At 45.4% G+C, this 22,835-nt stretch overlaps 1 protein-coding gene across 3 annotated transcripts; it reads left to right on the plus strand.

Moving 5' to 3' along the window:
- The first annotated feature begins 1,778 nt into the window (after positions 1-1,778).
- Positions 1,779-22,078, plus strand: GOSR2 (golgi SNAP receptor complex member 2). Of its 3 annotated transcripts, none has more exons than XM_082679623.1 (6): positions 1,779-1,865; positions 10,212-10,276; positions 11,884-11,992; positions 12,999-13,131; positions 15,600-15,740; positions 18,864-22,078. In XM_082679623.1, the coding sequence occupies exons 1-6, from the start codon at positions 1,837-1,839 to the stop codon at positions 19,023-19,025; spliced, it is 639 nt and encodes a 212-aa protein (XP_082535749.1). In that variant the 5' UTR covers positions 1,779-1,836; the 3' UTR covers positions 19,026-22,078. The 3 variants fall into 3 exon arrangements, with proteins under 3 accessions (XP_082535749.1, XP_082535750.1, XP_082535751.1); XM_082679624.1 differs by lacking the exon at positions 1,779-1,865 and adding an exon at positions 1,927-2,028; XM_082679625.1 differs by lacking the exon at positions 1,779-1,865 and adding an exon at positions 2,870-2,917.
- Positions 22,079-22,835: the final 757 nt, after the last annotated feature.

Consider the following 22,835-nt stretch of genomic DNA (forward strand, 5'->3'; position numbering starts at 1 on the left):
ATTGAAAGGGATCTCTTCCTTCCCTATGTTATGACAGAAACTAATTGTCTTTACTACTCATTACACATTCATACATTGTCTTGCACTGTTACCTTTTCATAATCCCTGTACCCTGTCTCTCTAACTAGCTGATAAGCTTTTTGAGGTCGGGTATCTATTGCTGCAAAATGAACTACCCCAAAATTTAGTGGCTTAAAATATCACCCGCTTTACTGTATCTCTTGATTTCCTGGACAGGAATTCAGGCACAGGCTCAGTCGGGCAATTCTTTTGTTCCACGTGGAGTCTACAGAGGTCACTTGGTGGGAGTCAGCTGACGGACAGACTGGTATTGAGGGTACAAGATGGCTTCACTTACAAGTCTGGTGCCTTGGCTGGAAGAGTGGGCTCAGCTAGGCATGTTGACTAGAACACATATAGACATGGCCTTTCCAGCATGATGGCTTCAAGGTAGTCAAACTTCTTCCAAGGTGACTCAGGATCACCAGAGTGAGTGCTCCTTTAGAGGGCTGAGTAGAAGCTGCAAGGCTCCTTATGACTTAGCCTTGGAAACCCTAATATTTCACTCTTGCTACATTCCGTTGCTCAAGCAAGTCACTAAGGCCAGCTCAGATTAAAAAAGAATGGAATTAGACTCCACCTTTTAATCGGAACAGTAGCAAAGAATACAAAACCATCTTTATTCTACCACACAAGATTGTCCTAAGACCTAGGCAAGCCAAGTCCCTGGCCCAGGTCCCGGGCCTCAGGGTGTCCCACGCTTTGGAGTGCTATTTTAAATTTTTTCTAAGTCCTCCTTAAGTGGCTGGGATCATTCTAGTCTGTTTCTCTAGGGCTGTGTCTTACTTCTATTCCTCCCCGCCCCCGAGTATCTGTGCCTGGTAATAGCAGGTACTCATTAATAAATATTAGAATAAGTGAAAAAATAATGTTAGGGAAAGAAGGTACATGGGTGGACAGTCCCTTGGGGCACAAAACTGGGTGGGATCCAGGATACAGGAAAATAGAAGCATCAACTTGTCAAAGGAAGAGGAACATCTCCTCCCTTGGGAGGAATGGTAGATAAGCCTGGGAGGATGGAAACGGATTAGGTCTACATGGAGAGCCAAGTGTCCAAATCCTTCAAGTCCTAACTCAAATGCCACCTCCTACATTGTCTTTCCTGAATCTCTCACTGGAGCCGACTCCAGCTCACTCAACCTCTTCAGACTTTCTACCTTGTAGATGTTTATTTGTACACACATCTTATTTTCTTTCCTATACCAAGACCTCTTTGAGGGCAAGAAGAACCGGTTTCCTCCACAGAACATGTGATACATGGTAACCACTCATTCACTCTGGGTTTATTAGACGGATAAATGGGGTGGGGGACGAGACAGGAAATGCTTGCACCAGAGGCTCCAGCGAAGAGTGAAATCTTCAGACCCACAACAAACAGTTTGAAGCGAAGCCAAGCAGGAATCTTCCCGCACTTCCTCCCGCAAATATGAACTGCTGTCCTCTGGTCTCCAAACTTGCTCTGAGGACCCCACGTCGGTACCTTACGACTGCCCTTACCAATGCCTGACTCAATGCTGGAGACGGCCTCCGGCCAAAACCTAGGCTTCCTCGTCTCCCATCTGAGACAGAACCTCTGACTACACTTAGCCTTCTTCTCCAGGCCCCTTTACTCGTTTCCCTTCCCCTTTCTCGCAGTCACCACCAGTAGGGCGCGCGTTGGGGCAGCCCTAGCCGGCAGGGAAGGGAGGGTCCTGAGACCGGAAGCCGGAAGCCGGAAGTGGGGCTGTGAGTACGTGTTCTGTGGAAGCCAGCGCGGTACCCGGTGGGGCCGGCAACATGGAGCCGCTGTACCAGCAAACGCACAAGTGAGGGACGAGTCGGGCACGGGCTGGGGCAAAGCCAGGCTGGGCGAGGCCTGCCCCCTGTCTGGGGCCTCGGGCGTCCGCCGGTATGGAGGCCGAGTCCTTCCGTCCGGGCGCTGCAGGGGGGAGCAGCTCGGAAGTGCTCAGTCTTTGGCGGAATGCCCAGGTAGCGGAGGCCGGAGGGTCCGACCTGGTGCCCGAGGACATTGGGCCGAATGCCTCCGGGGACCTTGGAGGCCATGACTGCCCGCTGGGTAAACTAGGTGAAGGGGAAGTCGCACTTTGTCCAGCACCTGCCAACTCTATGGTCCGATTTGGTAGAGCTGGTGCGGACTCAGGGCCCCGGCACAGAGGAGTTTACTAGTTGGAGAGTCAGGACGTGTACGAAAAAAGGTCTAATGTGTGGCACAATGAGGTGGAAGGTAAATGAGCAGCACCAGCAGGATCTCCTTAAGTAATTTAGAAGGATCCATCAGTGGGATAAGGTCGTCAGAAAAAGTTTAATTAATAGCTCACAGCTCCTAAATGATGTTAGTCCCTACTCTTTATTGACTCAAAACTTGTTGCTTCTACACTGTGATTTTTTTTCTTTTATTCTGATTTTGGTTTATACTAAAGACTATTTTTATAATACAAAGAAATTGCTCAGATAGCATTCAGTATTATGCGGTACTTGTTATTCATATCTGGTTACAGGTTACCTTTAAGGAAATTGAATTTTGGTTTAGCTTCTCATAACTTAAATTCCTTGGTAGTGTCCTTTATTCATATTGTCCTGCATTTTTGGAACTTGCTGAAATGTGTAATTGAATATGGAAATAAGATCATACCTGTCGTATTTGGGGGGATGATTTATCTTTCATTGTGGTCAGACATGCATTAACGTAAAAATTTACCATTTTAAAGTTAACCATTTAATTTTTAATTGTTACCAGTATCATTTAGTTTGCCATTTAAAATTATAATCATTTCTTTTTTTATATTTTATTTATTTATGTATGTATGTATGGCTGCATTGGGTCCTCGTTGCTGCACACGGGCTTTCTCTAGTTGTGGTGAGTGGGGGCTACTCTTCGTTGTGGTGTGCGGGCTTCTCCTTGCGGTGGCTTCTTCTTGTTGCAGAGCTTGGGCTTTAGGCGTGTGGGCTTCAGTAGTGTGGCACACGGGCTCAGTAGTTGTGGCACATGGGCTTAGTTGTTCCGCAGCATGTGGGATCTTCCCCAACGAAGGCTCAAACCCGTGTCCCCTGCATTGGCAGGCGGATTCTTAACCACTGCGCCACCAGGGAAGTCCCTATAATCATTTCTAAGTGTACAGTTCAGTGACATCAAGTACATTCACAGTGTCGTGTAACCATCAACATTATCCATTTCAAGAACTTTTTCATTATCCCAATCAGAAACTCATGTACCCGTTAAGCAGTACCTCCCCATTCTTCCCCAAGCCCCTGGTAACCTGTTCTGCTTTCTGTTTCTGAATTTGCCAATTCTATATATCTCATATAAGTTGAATAATATAATATTTGGCTTATTTTACTTAGCATAATGTTTCCAAGGTTCACGTATGTCACAGCGTGTATCAGAACATCGTTCCTTTTTATGGCTGAATAATATTCTTTTGTGGATACACACGTGCGCGCGCGCGCACACACACACACACACACACACACCACGTTTCATTATCCATTCATCTATTGATGGACACTTGGGTTGTTTCCACCTTCTGGCTGTTGTGAATAATACTGCTGAGAACATTGGTGTACAAATATCTGTTTGAGTCTCTGTTTTCCATTTTTTTGGAGTGTATGCCTATACCTATCCTATTCTAACAACTTTCAAATATATGCTGTAGTTTTGTGCTGATGAAAACACTTAAAATCACACCTCCAGGGCCTGGGAAAGAAAGAAAATGGGGACCCACCTCTCTAATGAATTCACAACAAAAGCAATACTTTGGAGCATTAGAATAAGAGGAAGATGATCCAGTTATTGTTTCATTTTCTAAGTTTATGTTTCATTAAGTTGCTGTTTCATTTTCTACTTTTCTTTCTTTTTACTTTGTTGATTAAGTGTTTGGTTTGGGTGGGTGAAAATGTAGAGCCTACTTTGTAATAGTATTGAAATGACAGAATTGGTCTTACACTTTTATTCTCATATAAAAATTATAGGAAGGAACTTTAAAAACTAGATCTGAGAGTCAGTTGGAAAAGGAATGAAACAGGAAATTATGCTCATGTTACTAAGAAAGGGCAGATCTTTTACAATAATAAGGCTCAATGGACTGAGGTGCTTTGAAGTTGATCTGTGATGTACAGTCTCATCTGGTTAGTTAATTTGGTTGAAGGATGTTGCTAAGGAGGCCGCGACCCAGTTTATTTTTAAGAATAATTTTGTTCACAGAGTCTCAGACTACCTGTTATCATTGCAGCAGGTAGCTGATCACATAGTAAACGAGGAAGCTCAATTCTATGTAAACTTAGAGGAGCAATACTCAGCGGTGTCCCAAACAAGATTTGTGGAGTGTGGATGAACTACTTACCTCTGCAGGCCTCCAGTGATTTACCCTCAAACTCTGGAGACCCTTGGAGTCTATAGCAGAGCTTGCCAGCTTTTTCTGTCAAGAGCCAGACCGTAAATATTTCAGGCCTTACAGACCGTCCGGTCTCTGTAGCCGCTGTTCAACTCTGCTATTATAGTGGGCAAGCAGCTGTAAGACAATATGTAAACAGATGGATGTGACTGTATTCCAATAAAACTTTATTACAAAAACAGACAAGGGGCAAGATCTGGCCAACCACTGCTAGGCCTTCTACTATGCAGTCGTTCATTCATTCATTTATTTAGCACCTGCTTTGTGTCAGGCACCATTCCCAGTGCTAACTGTACAGCCCTGCCCTTAGGGAGTTTACCTTGTTTCACGCTGCAGTATATTCTGATCTGCCTCCTTTCCCCTCAAGGACTGAACCAGGACTGGGGATTCTGGCTCTAGACCTCTTCACCTTGTTTTCCTCATCTGTAAAATGAAGGTTTGGGGCTGATTAAACTGTAAGGCTCCTTTCAGCTCCATAATACTGGTGATTGAGTGTCTTTAAAAGGAAACACACAGAATCCTGTGCGCATCAGCAGTTAACTTTTGCAGTTGCAGAAATTAGTGATTGCAGCTGAATTGACACAGCAGTAACTGAAAGTATTAATTTTACTGGAACTTTGAACCCAATTTATAGTTATCTCTTGCCACGTCCCTGAAAGTACATTGAAATTAGATCAACATTTTAAAGTGTGTATCTTGAAAACGCCGGAACTACCTGAACAATGAATGAAGAGAAAAAAGATGAAAAACAGGTTAAACATTTTGCACTTAAATAATACTGTGTTAGGATGAACTTTATAGAGGAGCTAATAGCCAGGCTTCTATTTTTGAGATCCCAGTGCTTGGAAAGGTGCCCATATTTGTCCAGGATCATTCAGTGCCCTGGACCTTATTATCACTAGAGATTCTGATTCAATAGGTTTGGAGCACAAGAAGCTCTATTTTTAACAAGCTCTCCAGGTGATTTTGATGAACAGCTGGGTTTAAAGACTGCTACCTTATCTCAAAAACAGCTTTTCCTTTTTTTGATTTTCCCTTCTGATGAGAGGCTAAATATAGTAGAGGCAAAGTGGGTGAGTGAAAATGCCCAGATGGTTCCCACTACTTTTAAGCAAAGCTGAGTAAAAACAACAAACTTCTGTATGGTGCTGTATGGGTTACACAGCAGTTCCATATTGCATTTGGATCTACGCTTTAAGTAATTATGATTATCAGTACCCCGTTTTACAGTTGAGAACACCGAGGCACCAGGGAATTAAATGACTTGTTCAGTGTCCCTCAGCTACTGCACAGTGGCACTAGAACGTCAGCTCAGATCTTTTTACTCCAAAACCCTGTTTCCTGCTCAAGTTGGTCAGAGGCAGCATGGGTGCAAAGTGGGTGTATATGATGGGGGTGGGGTAGTTCCATGGACTTTTAAAAAACAATTATGTTTTTAAATTCTTCCTAGATCTTCTACAGACTTTTTTTTTTTTTTTTTTTTTTAATCAGCAACAGTGACCCTTGCTTATTTGCTACTAGGTCTCTGCTTGGTTATGTTTTCACCCATGCCCACCATGGACCCCATGCTAGGCAGGGCTAGGACTTCTGATTTCTAGTGTCCACACTCCCAAGTCATGCTTGTGTAGCAGCTGTTTCGTATTGGCTTCAAATGTGTGTCCGAATTCCCAGTTCAGTATAAAACAGATCTGCCACTCGGCACGGCAGTTCCCACCATGCCATTCATGCTTACTTTGTTGTTTTGCATTTATTTCCTCTCGGGCATGACACGTAGAGATTGTATCGCTTTATTGGCTCTAACTTTTTCAGTTCATTCAAAGCAAATAGAGATTGGATGGAAAAAGTCAGTAACATTTCCCTGCAATTTAAAGTTTATCCATTGTAGCTTAGAAAACAGTAAAAGCCAGCTGAAGAGTGCTTATAGGGTTTTGTGGGTATGGGCATTATCTCCTGCTGTCATCGTAGAATTTCGGAATTGAAAGTGACTGGCAAGATCTTCCATTCCAACTCACTTTGGTCGGGAAGACCCTTTATAAAACTCAAGGTAGTTCATGTACTCTGTGTTTAAACATGCCAGAGCTCTTTTTTTTTCCCTCTTCTTGAAGAGAGAGTTTGTAATTGTTCTCATTTTTCCCGGGGTTGAGCTGAAATCTGTCATCTTGAAATTTGTACCTTTTGGTTCTGGGTCTCCCTTAAGGAGCAGCCACAGAGAACAAGCCCACTCCTCTTTCTGTATGTCATCTCCAGATACTTGAAGAGCCCCAGCTGCCCCATTTTAGTTTAGTTTTTTCTTTTCTTTTCTCAGAGGATCATTATCACTAGCTCTTTTGACCACTCCTCTTCATAACTTGACTTCTAAACTCTTTTCCAGCCGTCCTGTTCATCTTCCATTGGGAGAAACCTTTAATTGGTAGGGTTCCTTTAGCAGATGGCTCCCAAAGTTGAATGCCAGTCTATATTGTGCATTTGACTTTTTTTTTTAACCTCAAGTCAAAATGTGTGGTTTTTTTCCTTTAACATCTTTATTGGAGTATAATTGCTTTACAGTGATGTGTTAGTTTCTGCTTTATAACAAAGTGAATCAGCTATACATATACATATATCCCCATATCTCCTCCCTCTTGCGTCTCCCTCCCACCCTCCCTATCCCACCCCTCTAGGTGGTCACAAAGCACCGAGCTGATCTCCCTGTGCTATGCGGCTGCTTCCCACTAGCTATCTGTTTTACACAAAATGTGTTTTATCCCTGACAAATTCATCTTACTACTTTAGCCTAAATGAAAAATGTTAATATTTGTTTTGTGGTACAATATCCTAAGCACTCACTAGAGCACAGAATCATGTGCAAATTTCATAATCAAACGTTGATTTTTAAAAATTAATTAATTACTTATTTTTGGCTGTGTTGGGTCTTCGTTTCTGTGCGAGGGCTTTCTCTAGTTGCGGCGTGCAGGGGCCACTCTTCATCGTGGTGCGCGGGCCTCTCACTGTCAATGGCCTCTCCCGTTGCGGAGCACAGGCTCCAGACGCGCAGGCTCAGTAGCTGTGGCTCACGGGCCCAGCTGCTCTGCGGCATGTGGGATCCTCCCAGACCAGGGCCCGAACCCGTGTCCCCTGCATTGGCAGGCAGACTCTCAACTACTGCGCCACCAGGGAAGCCCTCAAACGTTGATTTTTAAAAAACACTGAGCAAAACACAGCGCCAAAGGCAGTCCTTTGGTGGAACCTGGAAGTCTTCCCAGGATCCCTTGGGGACCATGGTTTTGCCTGCTATGAGTCCCTCATCCTTAAAGTTTAAAATATTTGTCAATCTAATGGGAGAAATATGATTTCATTGTTTATTATTTTTTAAAATAAATTTATTTATTTTGTTTATTTTTGATGGTGTTGGGTCTTTGTTGCTGCGCGCGGGCTTTTCTCTAGTTGCGCGAGAGCTACTCTTCGTTGCCGTGCACGGGTTTCTCATTGCAGTGGCTTTTCTTGTTGCAGAGTGCGGGCTTCAGTAGTTGTGGCACACGGGCTTAGTTGCTCTGTGGCATGTGGGATCTTCCTGGACCAGGGCTCGAACCCGTGTCCCCCGCATTGACAGGCGGATTCTTAACCACTGCACCACCATGATGTCATTGTTTTTAATTTGCATTTTCCTGATTACTAGAAGAGAGTCTCTTCATATATTTATTGGCCATTTGGGTTTCCTTTTCTGTCAGTTGCCCTTTGCCCATTTAAAAAATTGCTTTGTTTGACTTTTCCTATTGATTTGTAGCAGTTCCTTATACATTCTGAATACTATTCCCTTGTTACCTGCTGCAGGTATCTTCCAGTCTCTGCCTGTCTTTTTTTTTGTAAATTGTGCCTTTGGTGTAAAAAGGGTTTTGTTTTAATGTAGCCAGATCTATCAGTCTTTTCTTTTGTGGTTTGTGGGGTTTTGGGGGGAGTTTTGGTTTTTGTCTTGTTTAAGAAATCCTTCTTTAACCTGAAGTCATAATATGCACGCCTATATTTTCTTCGGAAAGTTCTAAAGCCTCACTTTTTACATTTAGGCTTTAAACCATCTTGAGTTTATCTTTGTGTACTATTACATGAGGTGTCTTTTTTCCATGTGGATAACGAGCTGAGCCATCAGCACTTATTGTAGTCCATTCTTTTCCCACTGCCATTAGAAGTTTACCTCACTGCCCACATCCAGGCCTTCAGGGAAGTCCTAGTTCTCTTCCATCTCAGCATTGCCATCCAGTCCTCTCTGGCTGTTTTCACGGTTGCCCTGATCCAGATGTTGGTTTCTTCAAGCTGCCTTTCTACATCTGCCTCCATATGTGCACGTGCCTCCATTCTGAAGCATCCAGACTTGCCTTCCTGAAGTAGCAGGTTCTAGGAGTGATTTCCTGGTGAGTCTCAGGACCATGGGTCTTGCCCAGGAGCGCTCTGAGAGTCGTTAGAGAGCTGCTCTTGCTTCTGGGGCCATGGGTCATGTTTAGAGGCCACAGGGACACCCTGGAAAAGACTAGAGGCAAGTTCAAATGAAATTTGGGCTCCTGACTCACATTGGTAAATTTGGGGTCACAGTTTGTGGTGCTCACGGTGGAGGATGGTTGCTGACCTTTCCCTCAAGGGTTGGTGATGATGGAAGATCTCACAGGTCCCTCTCATGTGGCTCTCACGTGGAGAGACCAGAGGCACCAGGAGGCGGTTGTTGGAGTAGGATAAACAGTATCCCCAGGACTGATCACAGAGGACGGCTCGGAAGGGCTCAGCGGGTAGGTGACCTTGCCCAGTCCCCGGGGAGCCTCCAAAAGATGCTCTGGGGCCTGACGTCCGGGACCGTGCCAGAGGTTCTGGGTGCAGTGTCGGCGTTTCCAAGTGAGATGGCAGTCTCCTCATATTGCCAGGGAAAGATGTTGACCAAACAGGAGATCCGTATCTTTCAGGGCCTTCCTCTAATGGTTTCCTCCAGCTAATCCCTCATCCCCTTCTTCCCTCTGACCCCAACCCTCAGGCAGGCCAGCCTGCTGGTAACGCACGTGATGTGCCTTGCAGGCCTTTTTGCATGTCATTTTCTCCACATCTTCCTTCACCAAATCACGTCTGTCGTCTTCAAAATGATGTTGAGAACTCCCTTCACCCACAAAGCTTTCCCCAGCTCACTCTTCTGTTCATTGCCTTTGCTTAGCACTGCTGCGCCTAGCTCCTCAGCTTTCTTTTTGTTTACACTTCTATGTGTTAGTGTTCTCTTAAATCTTCTTGGGACTTTACAAGTCTATCTGGCCTGTCCTTCCTAATTACACTGTTTCTCAAGGACAAGGATTATATCTCTCTTGCCCTTTGACTCTCCCTAGTACAGACCAGTGCTCAGCACATTGGGTCAAAGAACAGAGAGTAGGATTGGCTGGGTCCAGATCGAGGTTTATCACTTGGTGTGTGACCTTGAACAAGTTACATAACCTTTCTGGGCTTCGGTTTTCTTATTTACAAAATGAGGATGATAATAGTACTTTCCTCATAGGGTTATTGACTTTGCAGAATGTCTCAGATGTGGTAAGCACTCACTAAATGCTGCCTGTCAGTATTATTATTAATATTAATGTTAAAATATTAGAAACCGTGCCAAAACATGTGACCTGAAGCGCCACATACAAATTTTACAGTTCAGCGATACTGTCAATTTAAATCAGCTAGATGTTGGCATTAGAAAATTTGTCTTTCCTGACCAAAGCGCTGTTGATTACTCCTGTCTCACTCATTTCCTCCCTCTTCCTTTGATAGGCAGGTCCACGAGATCCAGTCTCACATGGGACGCCTGGAGACGGCCGACAAGCAGTCTCTGCACTGTGAGTAATTAACTATGGAGACCAGAGTCCTTTCTCTGATGACACGGTGCTAATGGGCTGGGTTTCCTGACTGCGTTTCTGCCTCAGGGGCTTAATGATTCAGCGTGGAATGAGTTCTGTTGTTAGGGTGGACAGAAAAACCCTATGGCAAAGTCACTGATTTTCCTGATTGTGCCCTTTGGAATCCCACAAGTCTTATCCCCCATTACCCCTCCACTCAACCTGACATGGCCCTATGGGAATGGAAGTCCTTTCCTCCATCTGTCTTAATCTCATTACCTAGTCTGTAGAGGAATGTGGTCCATAAAAATTCAGAGATGTTTAACTGGAATTGGCCATTTCTTCTGAGCTGAGAACTGTGGCTTTTTAGGTGGATTATTCAGAAACGATGAGCAATATTAATTGGTTTAGTTCCCACACCGTGATTTCCTTTTAGAAGAGTGCTGCTTTCTGTGTTTTCGTTTCTTCTCTGTTGTAAGAAAAGGTCATTTTTCTGAGTCGGTCACACAGGCATTGCTGATCCCCCACCCACTGCAGATGCGGTCCCCTCCTCTCACTCCTCGGCTGGCGCTGTGCCCATTTCTCCTGTTTTCTCACGTCCGCTTTCTGCAGCTCCAAAAGCACCTGGTCTCTTCGTCCTGTGCCGCACCTTGTTCTGAGCCGTGCTCGTTAGCTGTGGGCTCTCCTAGGAAGGTGACATTTCTGTCTCTGCTGTCGTTTCTGTTTCGGGCAGGAGGCAGTCTGGACGCCTTCTGCGCAGTTCAGCTGCTTCTGTCCGTTCACTTTGTTTGCCTTCCCAGCAATCTCGTTGGTACATGATTAGAAATGGAAAAGTGGTCATTTTGACTGTTTATCGAAAGGGATAAGGTAAATGACTGTATTTATCATATCGTTACCTCTGTGGATTCTTTCCTGTTGATATTCGGTCTATTCTGGGGACTCCAACATCAGTCTGCCCATTCTTAAGGGAACTCTTCTCTATGTTTCACATACTAAATCTTTCCCTCTGCGCTTTTTTTTTTTAACCTCATTATGTTCTGTGGGGAGTTCAGTTGGCAGTCTTTCTACGAGATATTTATAACCCATATCTGAAAATAATCTCAAATGAAAAGAGGCCTCACTTTGTATCAGAAAATATTACATTTTGCTTAAAATATTTATTTGGACAATCTTTAAATGTTCATTTTATTTTCTAAAGGCAGGAAATTTATTTCTACAGATGTATCTTCAGCTTTTTAAAAAATTGGCGTTGTTATGGCGTTAACAGCTATATATATATATTTTTTTGAAACGTTTACAGTCACTTACTATAATTTGAATTTTTTCCCCATCATCATTAGTGTATGCATTTTTCTCCTTTTGAAATACATATTTTTGAGTTCATTTGATATAGAAAAAAGATACGTTTGATTTCTTCCAATTTAAGTTCACTGTTATTATTATTCTTCCAGCAGTTATTCTTTGACTCTGTTTGCCTTCCCAGCAATCTCGTTGGTACATGATTAGAAATGGAAAAGAGGTCATTTTGACTGTGTATCGAAAGGGATAAGGTAAATGACTGTATTTATTATTTTTCCAGTAATTATTCTTTTTTCTCTTTTGTGCAGTAGTAGAAAACGAAATCCAAGCAAGCATAGACCAGGTATTCAGCCATCTAGAGCGTCTGGAGATCTTGTCCAGCAAGGAGCCTCCTAACAAAAGACAGAATGCCAAACTGTGAGTACTCTGACACCCCAGGCCTATCACAGCAGGCCTTTCTCCCAGGGGAGGCCATCACATATTCTGAAAATCCCATTTATACATTGAAAAACTGAGACTATGAAAAGATAAAGTCCCATAAAGAGCGCAATTCTGTTTTGAGTGGTACCCCCTCGGAGTAAAAAGCCTGTGTTGTATAACACGGGGAATAGAGCCAATGTTTTGTGATAACTGTGAATGGAGTATAACCTTTAAAAGTTGTGAATCACCATATTGTATACCTGTAACTTATATCATATTGTATATCAACTATACTTCAATTTAAAAAAAAAAAGGAATAAAAAGCCTGTCAGGTTAGTGGCTCAGAAGCCTCATGTCTCCTTTTCTCGTTGGTGTCATTTAGAAATTTTGCCCCCAGTACTGTTTTTCTGACCAGACCCATGGCCACTTGAAACCTAATGCTACCGGGGAGTTTCAGTCTGCTTTTTGGTTCCCACTACATTCTTGGGTGGAAATATCTTGCTCTTAATCACTCCAGTCGGTGTATTTATAATGAAATACTGATCTAATGTTTGATACACCCCCATGAAATTAAAATGAAATCACCCTCACCATCTCTACCCCAGCCCCTGCTCCCAAAAGTTTTATGAAACTTCATAGATGCTTTACTCCAAAGATGCCCTTGGGCTTCTTCCAGGAGAGTGATATAACCCCTAGAAGGTCAGGAAGAGGTCATCAAACCTGCTTCCTGTCACCTGTTCCCTGTCATGCATCCAGAATCAGAGACCAGCAGATATTTAAGTAAAGCTGCTGGAATCTCATGTGCTACCACCCTGCTCTAACCACAAGCTCCTTCTTTACTTTCAACATCATTGATCAAAATCAGATTATTTGTGGGGGATGGATGGCATGGAGTGGTGTAGGGGGAAGTGAGGAAATGTCTTTTTTCCTGAAGACAAAGCCTGGCTACCTCCAATCATTGCTGCTCTGGACTCCTGGAATTTAATCTCTCTGTCAATTCTAGTCGTGTCGACCAGTTAAAGTATGATGTCCAGCACCTGCAGACTGCTCTCCGAAACTTCCAGCATCAGCGATACGCAAAGGAGCAGCAGGAAAGACAGCGAGAAGAGCTTCTGTCCCGCACCTTCACCACTAATGTAAGCCAGGCTCCTGGGTGGGATCTGCGGGAACTCGACAGCTTGTGGGAGCTGCAGCTCAGGGCTCTGAGCGGCGGTCTTTTAGGGGGTGTCTGAAGCAGACTGATCGGACAGGAGGAGAGCAACCGGAAGTGACGGCAGACTTTGTGCATTGCCACAGAGACTAGACCTAAGCAGGGACTCTCTTTCTCTGTCACAAAAACCTGAAGAGGAAGCAGTTAAATTGAGGGAACGAGCAGAGGTGAAAATTACCTGGTTTGACTGGTCCGATGCAGAGAGGTGGACATTCACATGGTGGAAATGTTTTCCTGATCAGATCGAGACAGATGATTAGAACTTAGGCTGTTTGCAGTGAGGGCAGCGTTTCAAAGCTGCCTTCAGGCAGTTGCCATTGGAGGGGGGGGGGTTGTGGGGTGTGTGTGTGTGTGTGGTTCCAGTGTCAGATGCATTAAAATGTTTTTGCCCCTAGTCTGAGCGGCAGTTTGGAGGGATTTGTTAACAAATATTTCATTTTAGTGGGATTGCTTGACTCGAGCCCGTTTGAAAGTGGCCTCTTGGTTTGCACGTTGGATTTCTTAGGACGCCCTTGTCCGTGTCCTTTGGTCTCAAGAGGATCATTTCCCACACATGGCTGTAGAACGTACTGGCCTTTGTCGTGTCCTGCATATGTATTCCACCAAATTAGGTGGGTCTTGGTGTGTGGCGGGGGGAGAGTTGCTTGTTTGTTTTGTTTGTTTTTACAGAGAGTTTCATTTTCTAAAAAGATCTTAGCTTTCTAAGCCTATCATCAGAATTCAGATCAGCTCCCACTTTGCAGATGTTTAACTCTCTTTGCTGTGTCCACACTTGGAATAATGTCCCCAGGTGCTTCAGAATGTGCCTATGTAGTTTGGTTTCTCTAGCGCAAGCAGTCAGGTAACTGTGATTAACACTTCAGAAGTTCAATGAACATGTGTTGGTGGTATAATGGTAAGCAGAGCTGCCTTTCAGAAGAGTAGAGAACTGTACAACACACGAAAAGGTGGTGGCATTGGTTATTCCAGCCTTTTTAGGCCATGGATGATGGCTCAGAATTATTTTGTTTCTTACCAGCCTAGTGTGATGCTGTGCATACACTGGGCCCTTAATAAAAACTGATTGGCCGAATGAACTTCTTCCTGGTCTTTCTACGATCGGGAGGTATAATACATTTTTCTGAGAGATAACAGCCCATCAGCTATACCTTTTCAGATGGGAGGGTAAGAAAGATTTGTATATAAAAGGCATTCAATAAATACTTGTCAGATAAATGAAAAGAAGTCTCTAATTGATTCAAACACTGGAGTCTTGACCCACAGAGCATCAGCTTATGCAGAATGCTATTTAAGGTACCGAGAGTAAAGCGTGTGTAAATTAAAAACCATGACTCCTACCTCTGAGAAACTCCCGTGTTAGGGTGGGGGGACGTATACCTGAATGAAAAATGATTGTGAACTTGAGCAGCCAAGAAAAGGTGCTTTAACCTCTTCATGATGATGGAAAGTGGTAAAAGTGGCACCGCTTGGCAGAAGAGTTTGTAATGGTCAGGAGGCGGGAGAGAAGACAGTGCTGTGGCTGGTCGTGCCCTGCTTCTGTGTCCTTCCCACTTGCCGTGTAAAAGTGGAGCCCTGGGATTGGTCTTGCTTTTCTCCCTACAGGATGGTTAAGAGGGCAGGCTCTGCACCCAGCACTGGGATTCGTGCCCCGCTGGACGTCTTACCAGCTCTGCGTACTCTTGAACAAGTCATTCCACCTCTCTGGGTTTCCGTTTCTTCATCTAAAACAGGGATAATATCATAACTACTGCGTAAGGGTAGAGTGAGGATTAAGTGAGCTTAGGGTAAAGAGCATGCAGAGTGGAAAGCACTTGATCAGTATTAGTTTTTTCTCCCTTCATTTCTTTATAGACTTTCTTCCCCGCTCAGGTGGATAGACCCATCCTCAACACCGTTAGGCCTTTAATAGAAAACAGTCTCTTCTCTCCTTAGTCAGTCTGTCTAATTGGAGGGATAAGCTGTAGATAAAATAGCCGGAGGACAAAAGCAAACCTTTAACACTGCACTGAGGGAAAGCCAAGTAAAGGAACATTTGGATTAAGCTAGTTAGCAAGGAGTCAGAGAAAGCCTTTAGGAGAAGCCCAGCAAGGTCTTAGAAGAATAGAGTTTTTCCTAAGTTGGGGGAATGATAATGGAGGCAGGGATGAACAAGACTTGTGTGGTGGAACCCACTTGCAGAGTGATAGGTCTGAGAATTCCTTTTCCTCTGAGTGAACAGAGGCCACCCCAGATCTTTGCTTTTTCTTCTCTGTTAAGTTCCTCTGATTCTCGCACCATTCCCTCTGGCTGTTTTTCCGGCGTGACCTTGGCCAGGAGGCACAGCGGTCAGATGTGGTGGGGCCCCTGGAGCTGACCAGCAAGCAGAGTAACCAAGCGCCTGCGTTTCTTTCACAGGACTCCGACACCACCATACCAATGGATGAATCACTGCAGTTCAACTCCTCCCTCCAGAAAATTCACCACGGCATGGATGACCTCATTGGAGGCGGGCACAGTATTCTGGAGGGACTGAGGGCCCAGAGACTGACCATGAAGGTGGGGGCCCTCTTGGGGGACAGGGAGAAGGCCTTTTGTTTTGGCTTTATCCAAAAGTGTGGGACCTGCGTTTACCTTTTGATCGCATACCCCTAAATTGTGATACTGTGATAGTGAGACAGAGCCTTTGAGTTTGGGTTCCTTTCTGTTGGAATTGAATTATTATGAGTCCAAAAGGAGCCAGATTCCCTTTGCCAGTAGGTGTTTCTTGTGTTTGCAATGAACCATAATGTGGCATCTCTTGGTATCCAGGTCTTTTTCCATTTCCTGAACTTAATGTAAAGTGACTGCTGCTATGAGAGGAAGCAGTAATGGACTGGGAAATTCTGTTACAGAATCCGCTCTCTCAAGAGGGAAGACGCAGCTGTACTTGGCCTCTCGCTCTCTTTCGGTTTTCCTGTGTGGCGCCCCCCACCCACCCCGCGCCCACCGGTGGACGGCCTTATAGCCGAGACCTCTGTACTGCAGCAACTGAAGGGCGTCTTAGGGCTGCCTTGGTTGACTAGCAGCGGGTGCCTTCTAGAGCACAGGCTGGTGATCCCCAGTGACTCTTCACTCTCTCTTTAGCAACAGGTATTCCTAGAAGCCCTGCCCCATTGGCTGAGACTCAAAACCCCTGGGAGTGGTTTACAGAAACATTACACAGCCTCTGATGTCAGTCATGATGTTTCAGCCTCAGCCCTTTTCCTGTGTCAACCCTGATGGATAATGGGGTGTGGACTGTGTCTTATCAGGGTGTGGTCCCCAGTGGACGAAGCCCTCCCAGCCACTGAGCTGTGAGAAGCAGTCACTCGGAAGCGTGAGCTTTATCTTAGTTTTTGTTGGACCGTGCTGAGCCTGTCAGCTCCATGGGACTCTGTACATTTCTGAGCAGCGCCTGCCACCTTTACCCAGGAGAAGGTCAGGCGAGCTGCGAGTGACACTTATCTCTTGCTGATGGCCGCAGCGCTTCAGATGGTCTGGAAGCGTGGTCTCTGACAGCTCCATGGGTGCCCCCCTTTCAGAACAGCCACCTGCAGTAATCTAAACTGATACATGATGGTTAATCCTCCCTTTCTTTAGAAAACTGCTGGCCTCCTTCCCATATCTCAGAAAAACAGTAAAACCCTTTTAGGACGAGACTCACCATGTCACACTCAAGTTGACCCGCTGGGGGTCAGAGCTTATTGTTAAAGCACATGTCAGCTTCTTCCCGAAGTCTGGTGTCACTGAGGAGTCCAAGCAACTTCTGCCCCGACACTGCCCCCAGAGGTGAAGCGCCGGGAAGTCTGGTGGGCAGTCAGGGGCTGGAATGAGAGGCTTCTAATTCCGTTTCCTCTGCACGCCTACTATACCTGTCTTTTGCCTCTTGGTTCCCTCCACCTGCCTCCTACCCCACTTCTGTCAGGGAAGTTTCTGCCCAAACCATTTGAAAGGAACATAGGAGGGAGCGTGAAGGAACCGGGCCTTGATTTGGGGTGGAAAATGAATAACATTTTTGAAATTTATGTTAATTTTCAAGTGATTTTCGAAGCTTGGTACTTGAACTTCACAGAGTGATGAAATAATCTGCTCTTTCAGAGCTAAGCGGAGTCTTTAGTGACAGTCTAGTTTATACCATCATTGTTATGGGAAAAACATGTCTCTGGTCTCTGGCAGAGATAAAGTTTGACCTGAGAGATCTCTCTCCGTGAGGCTTGTATATCATTGTCTGGGCAGAGCGTGGGTCTTGAACTCCTGTCCGTGATGCCTGTGTTCTCACCTCTCTTGCATCTTCTCTCAGTTGCTCGTTACTGTGTTCACTTAAAAAATGGTTGCAGGACATTAGGTTAGATGCCGTCATACAGATGCAGTTGGTGATGTGTGTAAGTTAAGTTGGGGTCTGCCCAGCTTTCATTTATATTTGTTACTTCATACGAAATTGAATGTGCTTAAAAATGAAAATTAGAAAGCAGAGAGGAAGGGTGGCCTGGGTGGTTTGGGCTGTTGGTTTAGGAATAAAATACCCTTTTGTTTTGGGTGGTGGGTGATGACATTCCTATAAGGAGTTGTAGGTCCTTGGGTTGGTGTCTGCCAGTTGTGTTTCTGTGGTTCCATCTTGCCCCCTTCAAACTCTCTTATAAACGTGGACACAGACCCATACGTTGTACTCAGCAGAATCCCTGCGGTTTCTCCTCTACAGAGTACACAGGCTGAGCGCAAGCATTTTAGAGCCAGGGAGCAGAGAGAAGTTTTTTGATGTTGCCTTTTTTTCAATATAAAATATTCTAATTTAAAACTTTTTTTATGGAGGTATAATGTGCATACGGTGAGGTATACAGATCTTATTTGTACAGATCATTGAATTTTGACAAATACATCCATCCGTCTTTGTAACTCACACTGCTGTCAAGGCAGAGACCGTTTTCACCACCCCTGAAAGATCCCTTGTGCCCTTTCCCAGTCAGTCTACCCCTGTTCCCTCCGCCTGCCCCAGGCAACCACTGTTCTAATTGATTTCACCATTTATTAGTTTTGACTGTTGTTGAACTTAATGTAAATGTATTCGCATTACGATTTTGTGTGTGACTTCTTCCTCTCAGGAATGTTTTCCAGGCTCATTCGCATTGTTACATGGTGTAATCAGGTCCTTTTTATTGCCCAGCAGTATCCCGTTGTGCACAGAACACACATTGTTAATCCATCCTCTGGTTGATATACACCTGGATTGTTTCCAGTTTGGGGACATTCTTCTGTTTTCTTCTAGAAGCTTTATTATAGTTTTAGCGTTTTTGTTTAATTCTACGAACGAATTAATTTTTATGTATAATATGAATCAAAGGTCTTTTTTAACACTAATATATTACATACAGACATATATGTACGTGTGTGTATGTGATACATACATGTGATACTCATTATACACCATCTGTTCCAGCACATTTGTGGAAGACTTTCCTTTCCCCCTTGCTTTGCTCTACAACCTTGACCAAAAGTCATTTGGCGATAGGAGCGTGATCTGTTTCTGGTGGCCGCTGCTGCTTGTATGCTTTAGGCATGACCAGGAGACTGTCTGTTGGTAAAGCCCCATCTCGTGATGACATTCACCCATCCTTGGTAGAAGGAGTTGATCTTTGTTTTTCTTCCTCTTCTCGTCTGTCCCAGGGGACCCAGAAGAAGATCCTCGACATTGCCAATATGCTCGGCTTGTCCAACACAGTGATGCGGCTCATCGAGAAGCGAGCTTTCCAGGACAAGTACTTCATGATCGGTGGGATGCTGGTCACCTGTGTGGTCATGTTCCTTGTGGTGCAGTACCTGACCTGAGCCAGCCAGGCCCCGTGGCTGAACAACGGTCCCACGGCGTGAGAGTGTGTGTGAGTGTGAGTGTGCAAAGAGAGGGAGGCCCGGAGGCTGCCTTCTGAAATGTGTGCCCATCTTAACTGTGAAGACCACTCAGAAGTAATTGTGACCTGCAACCTGGTGGGGGTTTCAAACCTCTGTTTTTTGTGACATCTTGGAGGGGAAACTCGTGCTACCAAGATGTGGTGCTTAGGAAATGAACGAAGTGTCTGTTCTCTCTCATGCTCACTGTCACTCTCACTGGGGGAGGAAGTGATGCAAGGGTAAGGGAGGACCAGGGAGAGGGGAGGAAGAGAATGGCCTTGGTGGTTTTTGTCCTCATAGCTGATGTGCACCCAGGAAGGCTTTCACGGTGAGCTTGCAGACAGGACTGTCCACTCTTTGCCATCCACTGGCCTTTCTGGCTCCTAGTAGATAGTCTAGAGCAGAAGCAAAGAGAGGAGGGGAAAGAGGCCTTCTTTTCCTGCACCCACTACAGTAGGTGGGTTCACATGCTCTTGCTACTAGCCACCTTCCCCCACACCCTTACAAAAAATAATGACATGCCAATGACTGACTGCTAATACTCGTCGTCCTTCCCCGGAAGCAGCTACCTAGAGGAAACAGAGGCATTGGCGCTGTTGCTGAAAGCAAGATTTTCCACATCATGGATGTTGGGTGTTTCTCCTTTCTAAAGTAAGGCCACTGTTAACTCCCTGGGAATGGTCAGTCTTGAAACTGAAGACCCTAGTCACCGATATTTTTCCCAGTAGTTAATGGTTGGCTTTTAAGACTGCAGCCTGGCACCCGTGCCCAGGCTTTGGTGGGTGTTTGCCCCTTATCAGGTAGCTGTGAGCAAAGGTTAGTGATTTGTCTTTTACAGTCTCATCTCTAGTTTTAGTGTCTCTAATTAATAATTGGCTCTCTTCCCTTCCTTGAAATATATTAGCAACTGCCAGCCAAGCCTCCATTCTGCCCAGCCAGTGTGGGCACATGCCTCCCTGGAGACGTCTCTGGTGTGTATGTCCTTGTAAGACTCTGTTTTCAGGGACCAGGACCTTTTTCCTTCTCGGACCAACCCTAGATTAAGGCTGTACCGGTACCCGGCGTATTGTGGAATTTATTGTAAAGCCAGTCTGTTCAAGGAGACTAATCACTGAAAGTACCAGAAAGACCTGGTTAGCCTATTTTTTCATCTGTCACAGGCCCTACCAGCCCTAGGCTCAGTATGGCAAGACATAAATAACACTCACAGTTTCCCAGAGGAACTGTAAACCTGGTCAGTATTAACCCCACCTTTGACTGTCTTGCCCTACCTACTTCCCGTCTTTGTTTCTTGTCATTTGGACTATCTTCTGTCATCTTTCTCTTTTCTGTGTGTTTTCTCTTCCACCTTCCTTCTTTACCACCCCCCCCACACCTGTTTCTGTAGCAGTATTGATCTTTGTAGGCACATCTGTGGCATAGATCCCTTTTGGGGGAATGATTCTTAATTGTCACAGGTTTTGTTTTTTTGGTTTTTTTTGCTGTATGCGGGCCTCTCACTGTTGTGGCCTCTCCCGCTGCGGAGCACAGGCTCCGGACACGCAGGCTCAGCGGCCATGGCTCACGGGCCCAGCCGCTCCGTGGCATGTGGGATCCTCCCGGACCGGGGCACGAACCCATGTCCCCTGCATCGGCAGGCGGACTCTCAACCACTGCGCCACCAGGGAAGCCCTGTCACAGATTTTTAACATGAGTTTCCTGGGTACTGATTTCACACTTTTGGTAGGATCTCTGTTGCTCTTACTTGTCTGGGCTAAACAGGGGCCCTGGGTTTCCAAGGAAAGGGGAATCTTTGATCCCTTCATAAAAGGATTGAAGGCTCTGCCAGAGTGAAAACATTGGCCTGGTGGATGGACAGAGGGGTGGAAGCATCTTCAGACCTAGCTCTGACTTTGGGGAGGCCCAGTTGGAAATTTCCATCATACCCAGCACCCCTGCCATCCCAGGGACCCAGCACAGGTCTCTTAGCAGTGCATGAAATGGGTTTTTAAACTGCACAGACTTGGCTCTGAGCCTGGGCACCTGAGGATCCTACCAGACGGTGCACTTTGGAAGAAGAAGATGTACAAGGAGCAGCTAAGCCATTTGGACTTGAACTCTGGGGAGGCAGAAACTCCTCCCACCCTCTGCCCTCTGTTGGCTGATGTGACACCTATTTGTAATGTACACCAGTCTGTTTCCACACTTGCCTGTCTAGTGATTGTTGGCCTCGACGAACCAGAAGTAAGGCCTTCCTTCGTGCTGCACCTTCAGAGCCATTCTCCCTACTTTGTAATAAAAATAGAGGGGGCAGTTCGTGGGTCTTCACCACCCGGAGCTAAGGAACAGCAGCCACAGTATGTCTGGAGACCCTGGGGCACCTCGTGTCATCGTGTGCTTGCCCTTCCCTGTCACACATTGGCTTTCAGTGCTCTGTGAGCAACACTCTTTTTTGTCTCCACAGTCCTCAGAGTGTAGGGCAGGGTCTCCAGGCCAGGGAAGGAGCACCCTCTAGTGGAGTTGGGGTGAATTCTCAGGTGCAAGAATCTCCAGGAGCCGCCTCTGCGACCTTGTACAGGATTTTGGTGTACCTATTGTGGTTTAAGACAGGTGGGTTGTCAAGGAACTTGGAGAATCTTCATTCCGTGGATGTGTACTCCAGGTGTGATAACCTTAAGAAAAGCCGAACTCCACGACCAAGTAAGTAGGAGAGTCTTCATTTTATAGAAAGCTTCGCTGCTGGGATTTTTCCTGTCCTTTGCCCTGATGAGTTTAAATGGGTTTGATTTGCAAATTTGGCTTTACACTCATTGTTTTTGAAACACATCAGTTGAATAAAGTTGCTGTTTATTTTATTTAGAAAATTACATTTTGTAAAGGAATTTGACATTCATCGTCATAACCAATGACCCTTTTTTTCTCTCAGGCCAGAGATTCTGAAACACTGTTCCGAGATGAGGGGTGGGTTGGCTGCCTCAGCAGTAGCTGGGAAACTTTTTAAAAATTATGGATTCCTCCGGCCTACCCCAGACCTTCTGCATTAGAATATTTTTTAAGTCTCTAAGGTAATTCTGATGTGTGTCTTTTATTTATTTTCCACATTTATTTAGGTATTTTATATTTGGCTGTGTTGGGTCTTTGTTGCTGCCCGCGGGCTTTCTCTAGTTGCAGCGAGCGAGGGCTACTCTTTGTTGCGGTGCACGGGCTTCTCATTGCAGTGGCTTCTCGTTGCGGAGCACAGGCTCTAGGTGCGTGGGCTTCAGTAGTTGCGGCACGAGGGTTTTATAGTTGTTGCTTGCGGGCTCTAGAGCACAGGCTTAGTAGTTGTAGCACGCAGGCTTAGTTGCTCTGCAGCATGTGGGATCTTCCTGGACCAGGGCTCAAACCCTTGTCCCCTGCATTGGCAGGCAGATTCTTAACCACTGTGCCACCAGGGAAGCGGTAGACAGAGGCTTTTGTTTTTTTGCTTTTTTGTTTTTTTTGCGGTACGCGGGCCTCTCACTATTGTGGCCTCTCCCGTTGCGGAGCACAGGCTCCGGACGTGCAGGCTCAGCGGCCATGGCTCACGGGCCTAGCCACTCCGCAGTGTGTGGGATCTTCCCAGACCAGGGCACGAACCCGTGTCCCCTGCATCGGCAGGCGGACTCCCAACCACTGCGCCACCAGGGAAGCCCCAGAGGCTTTTGTTTTAATCAAAGACTATAGCATTTGAAAACATGCGAACTAAGCATATATGAGTGAAGAGCAAAACTTACCAAGTCCAAAATAAAG

The sequence above is a fragment of the Grampus griseus genome (assembly GCF_964374135.1).
Source record: "Grampus griseus genome assembly, chromosome: 20".
Classification (NCBI taxonomy): Eukaryota; Metazoa; Chordata; class Mammalia; order Artiodactyla; family Delphinidae; genus Grampus; species Grampus griseus.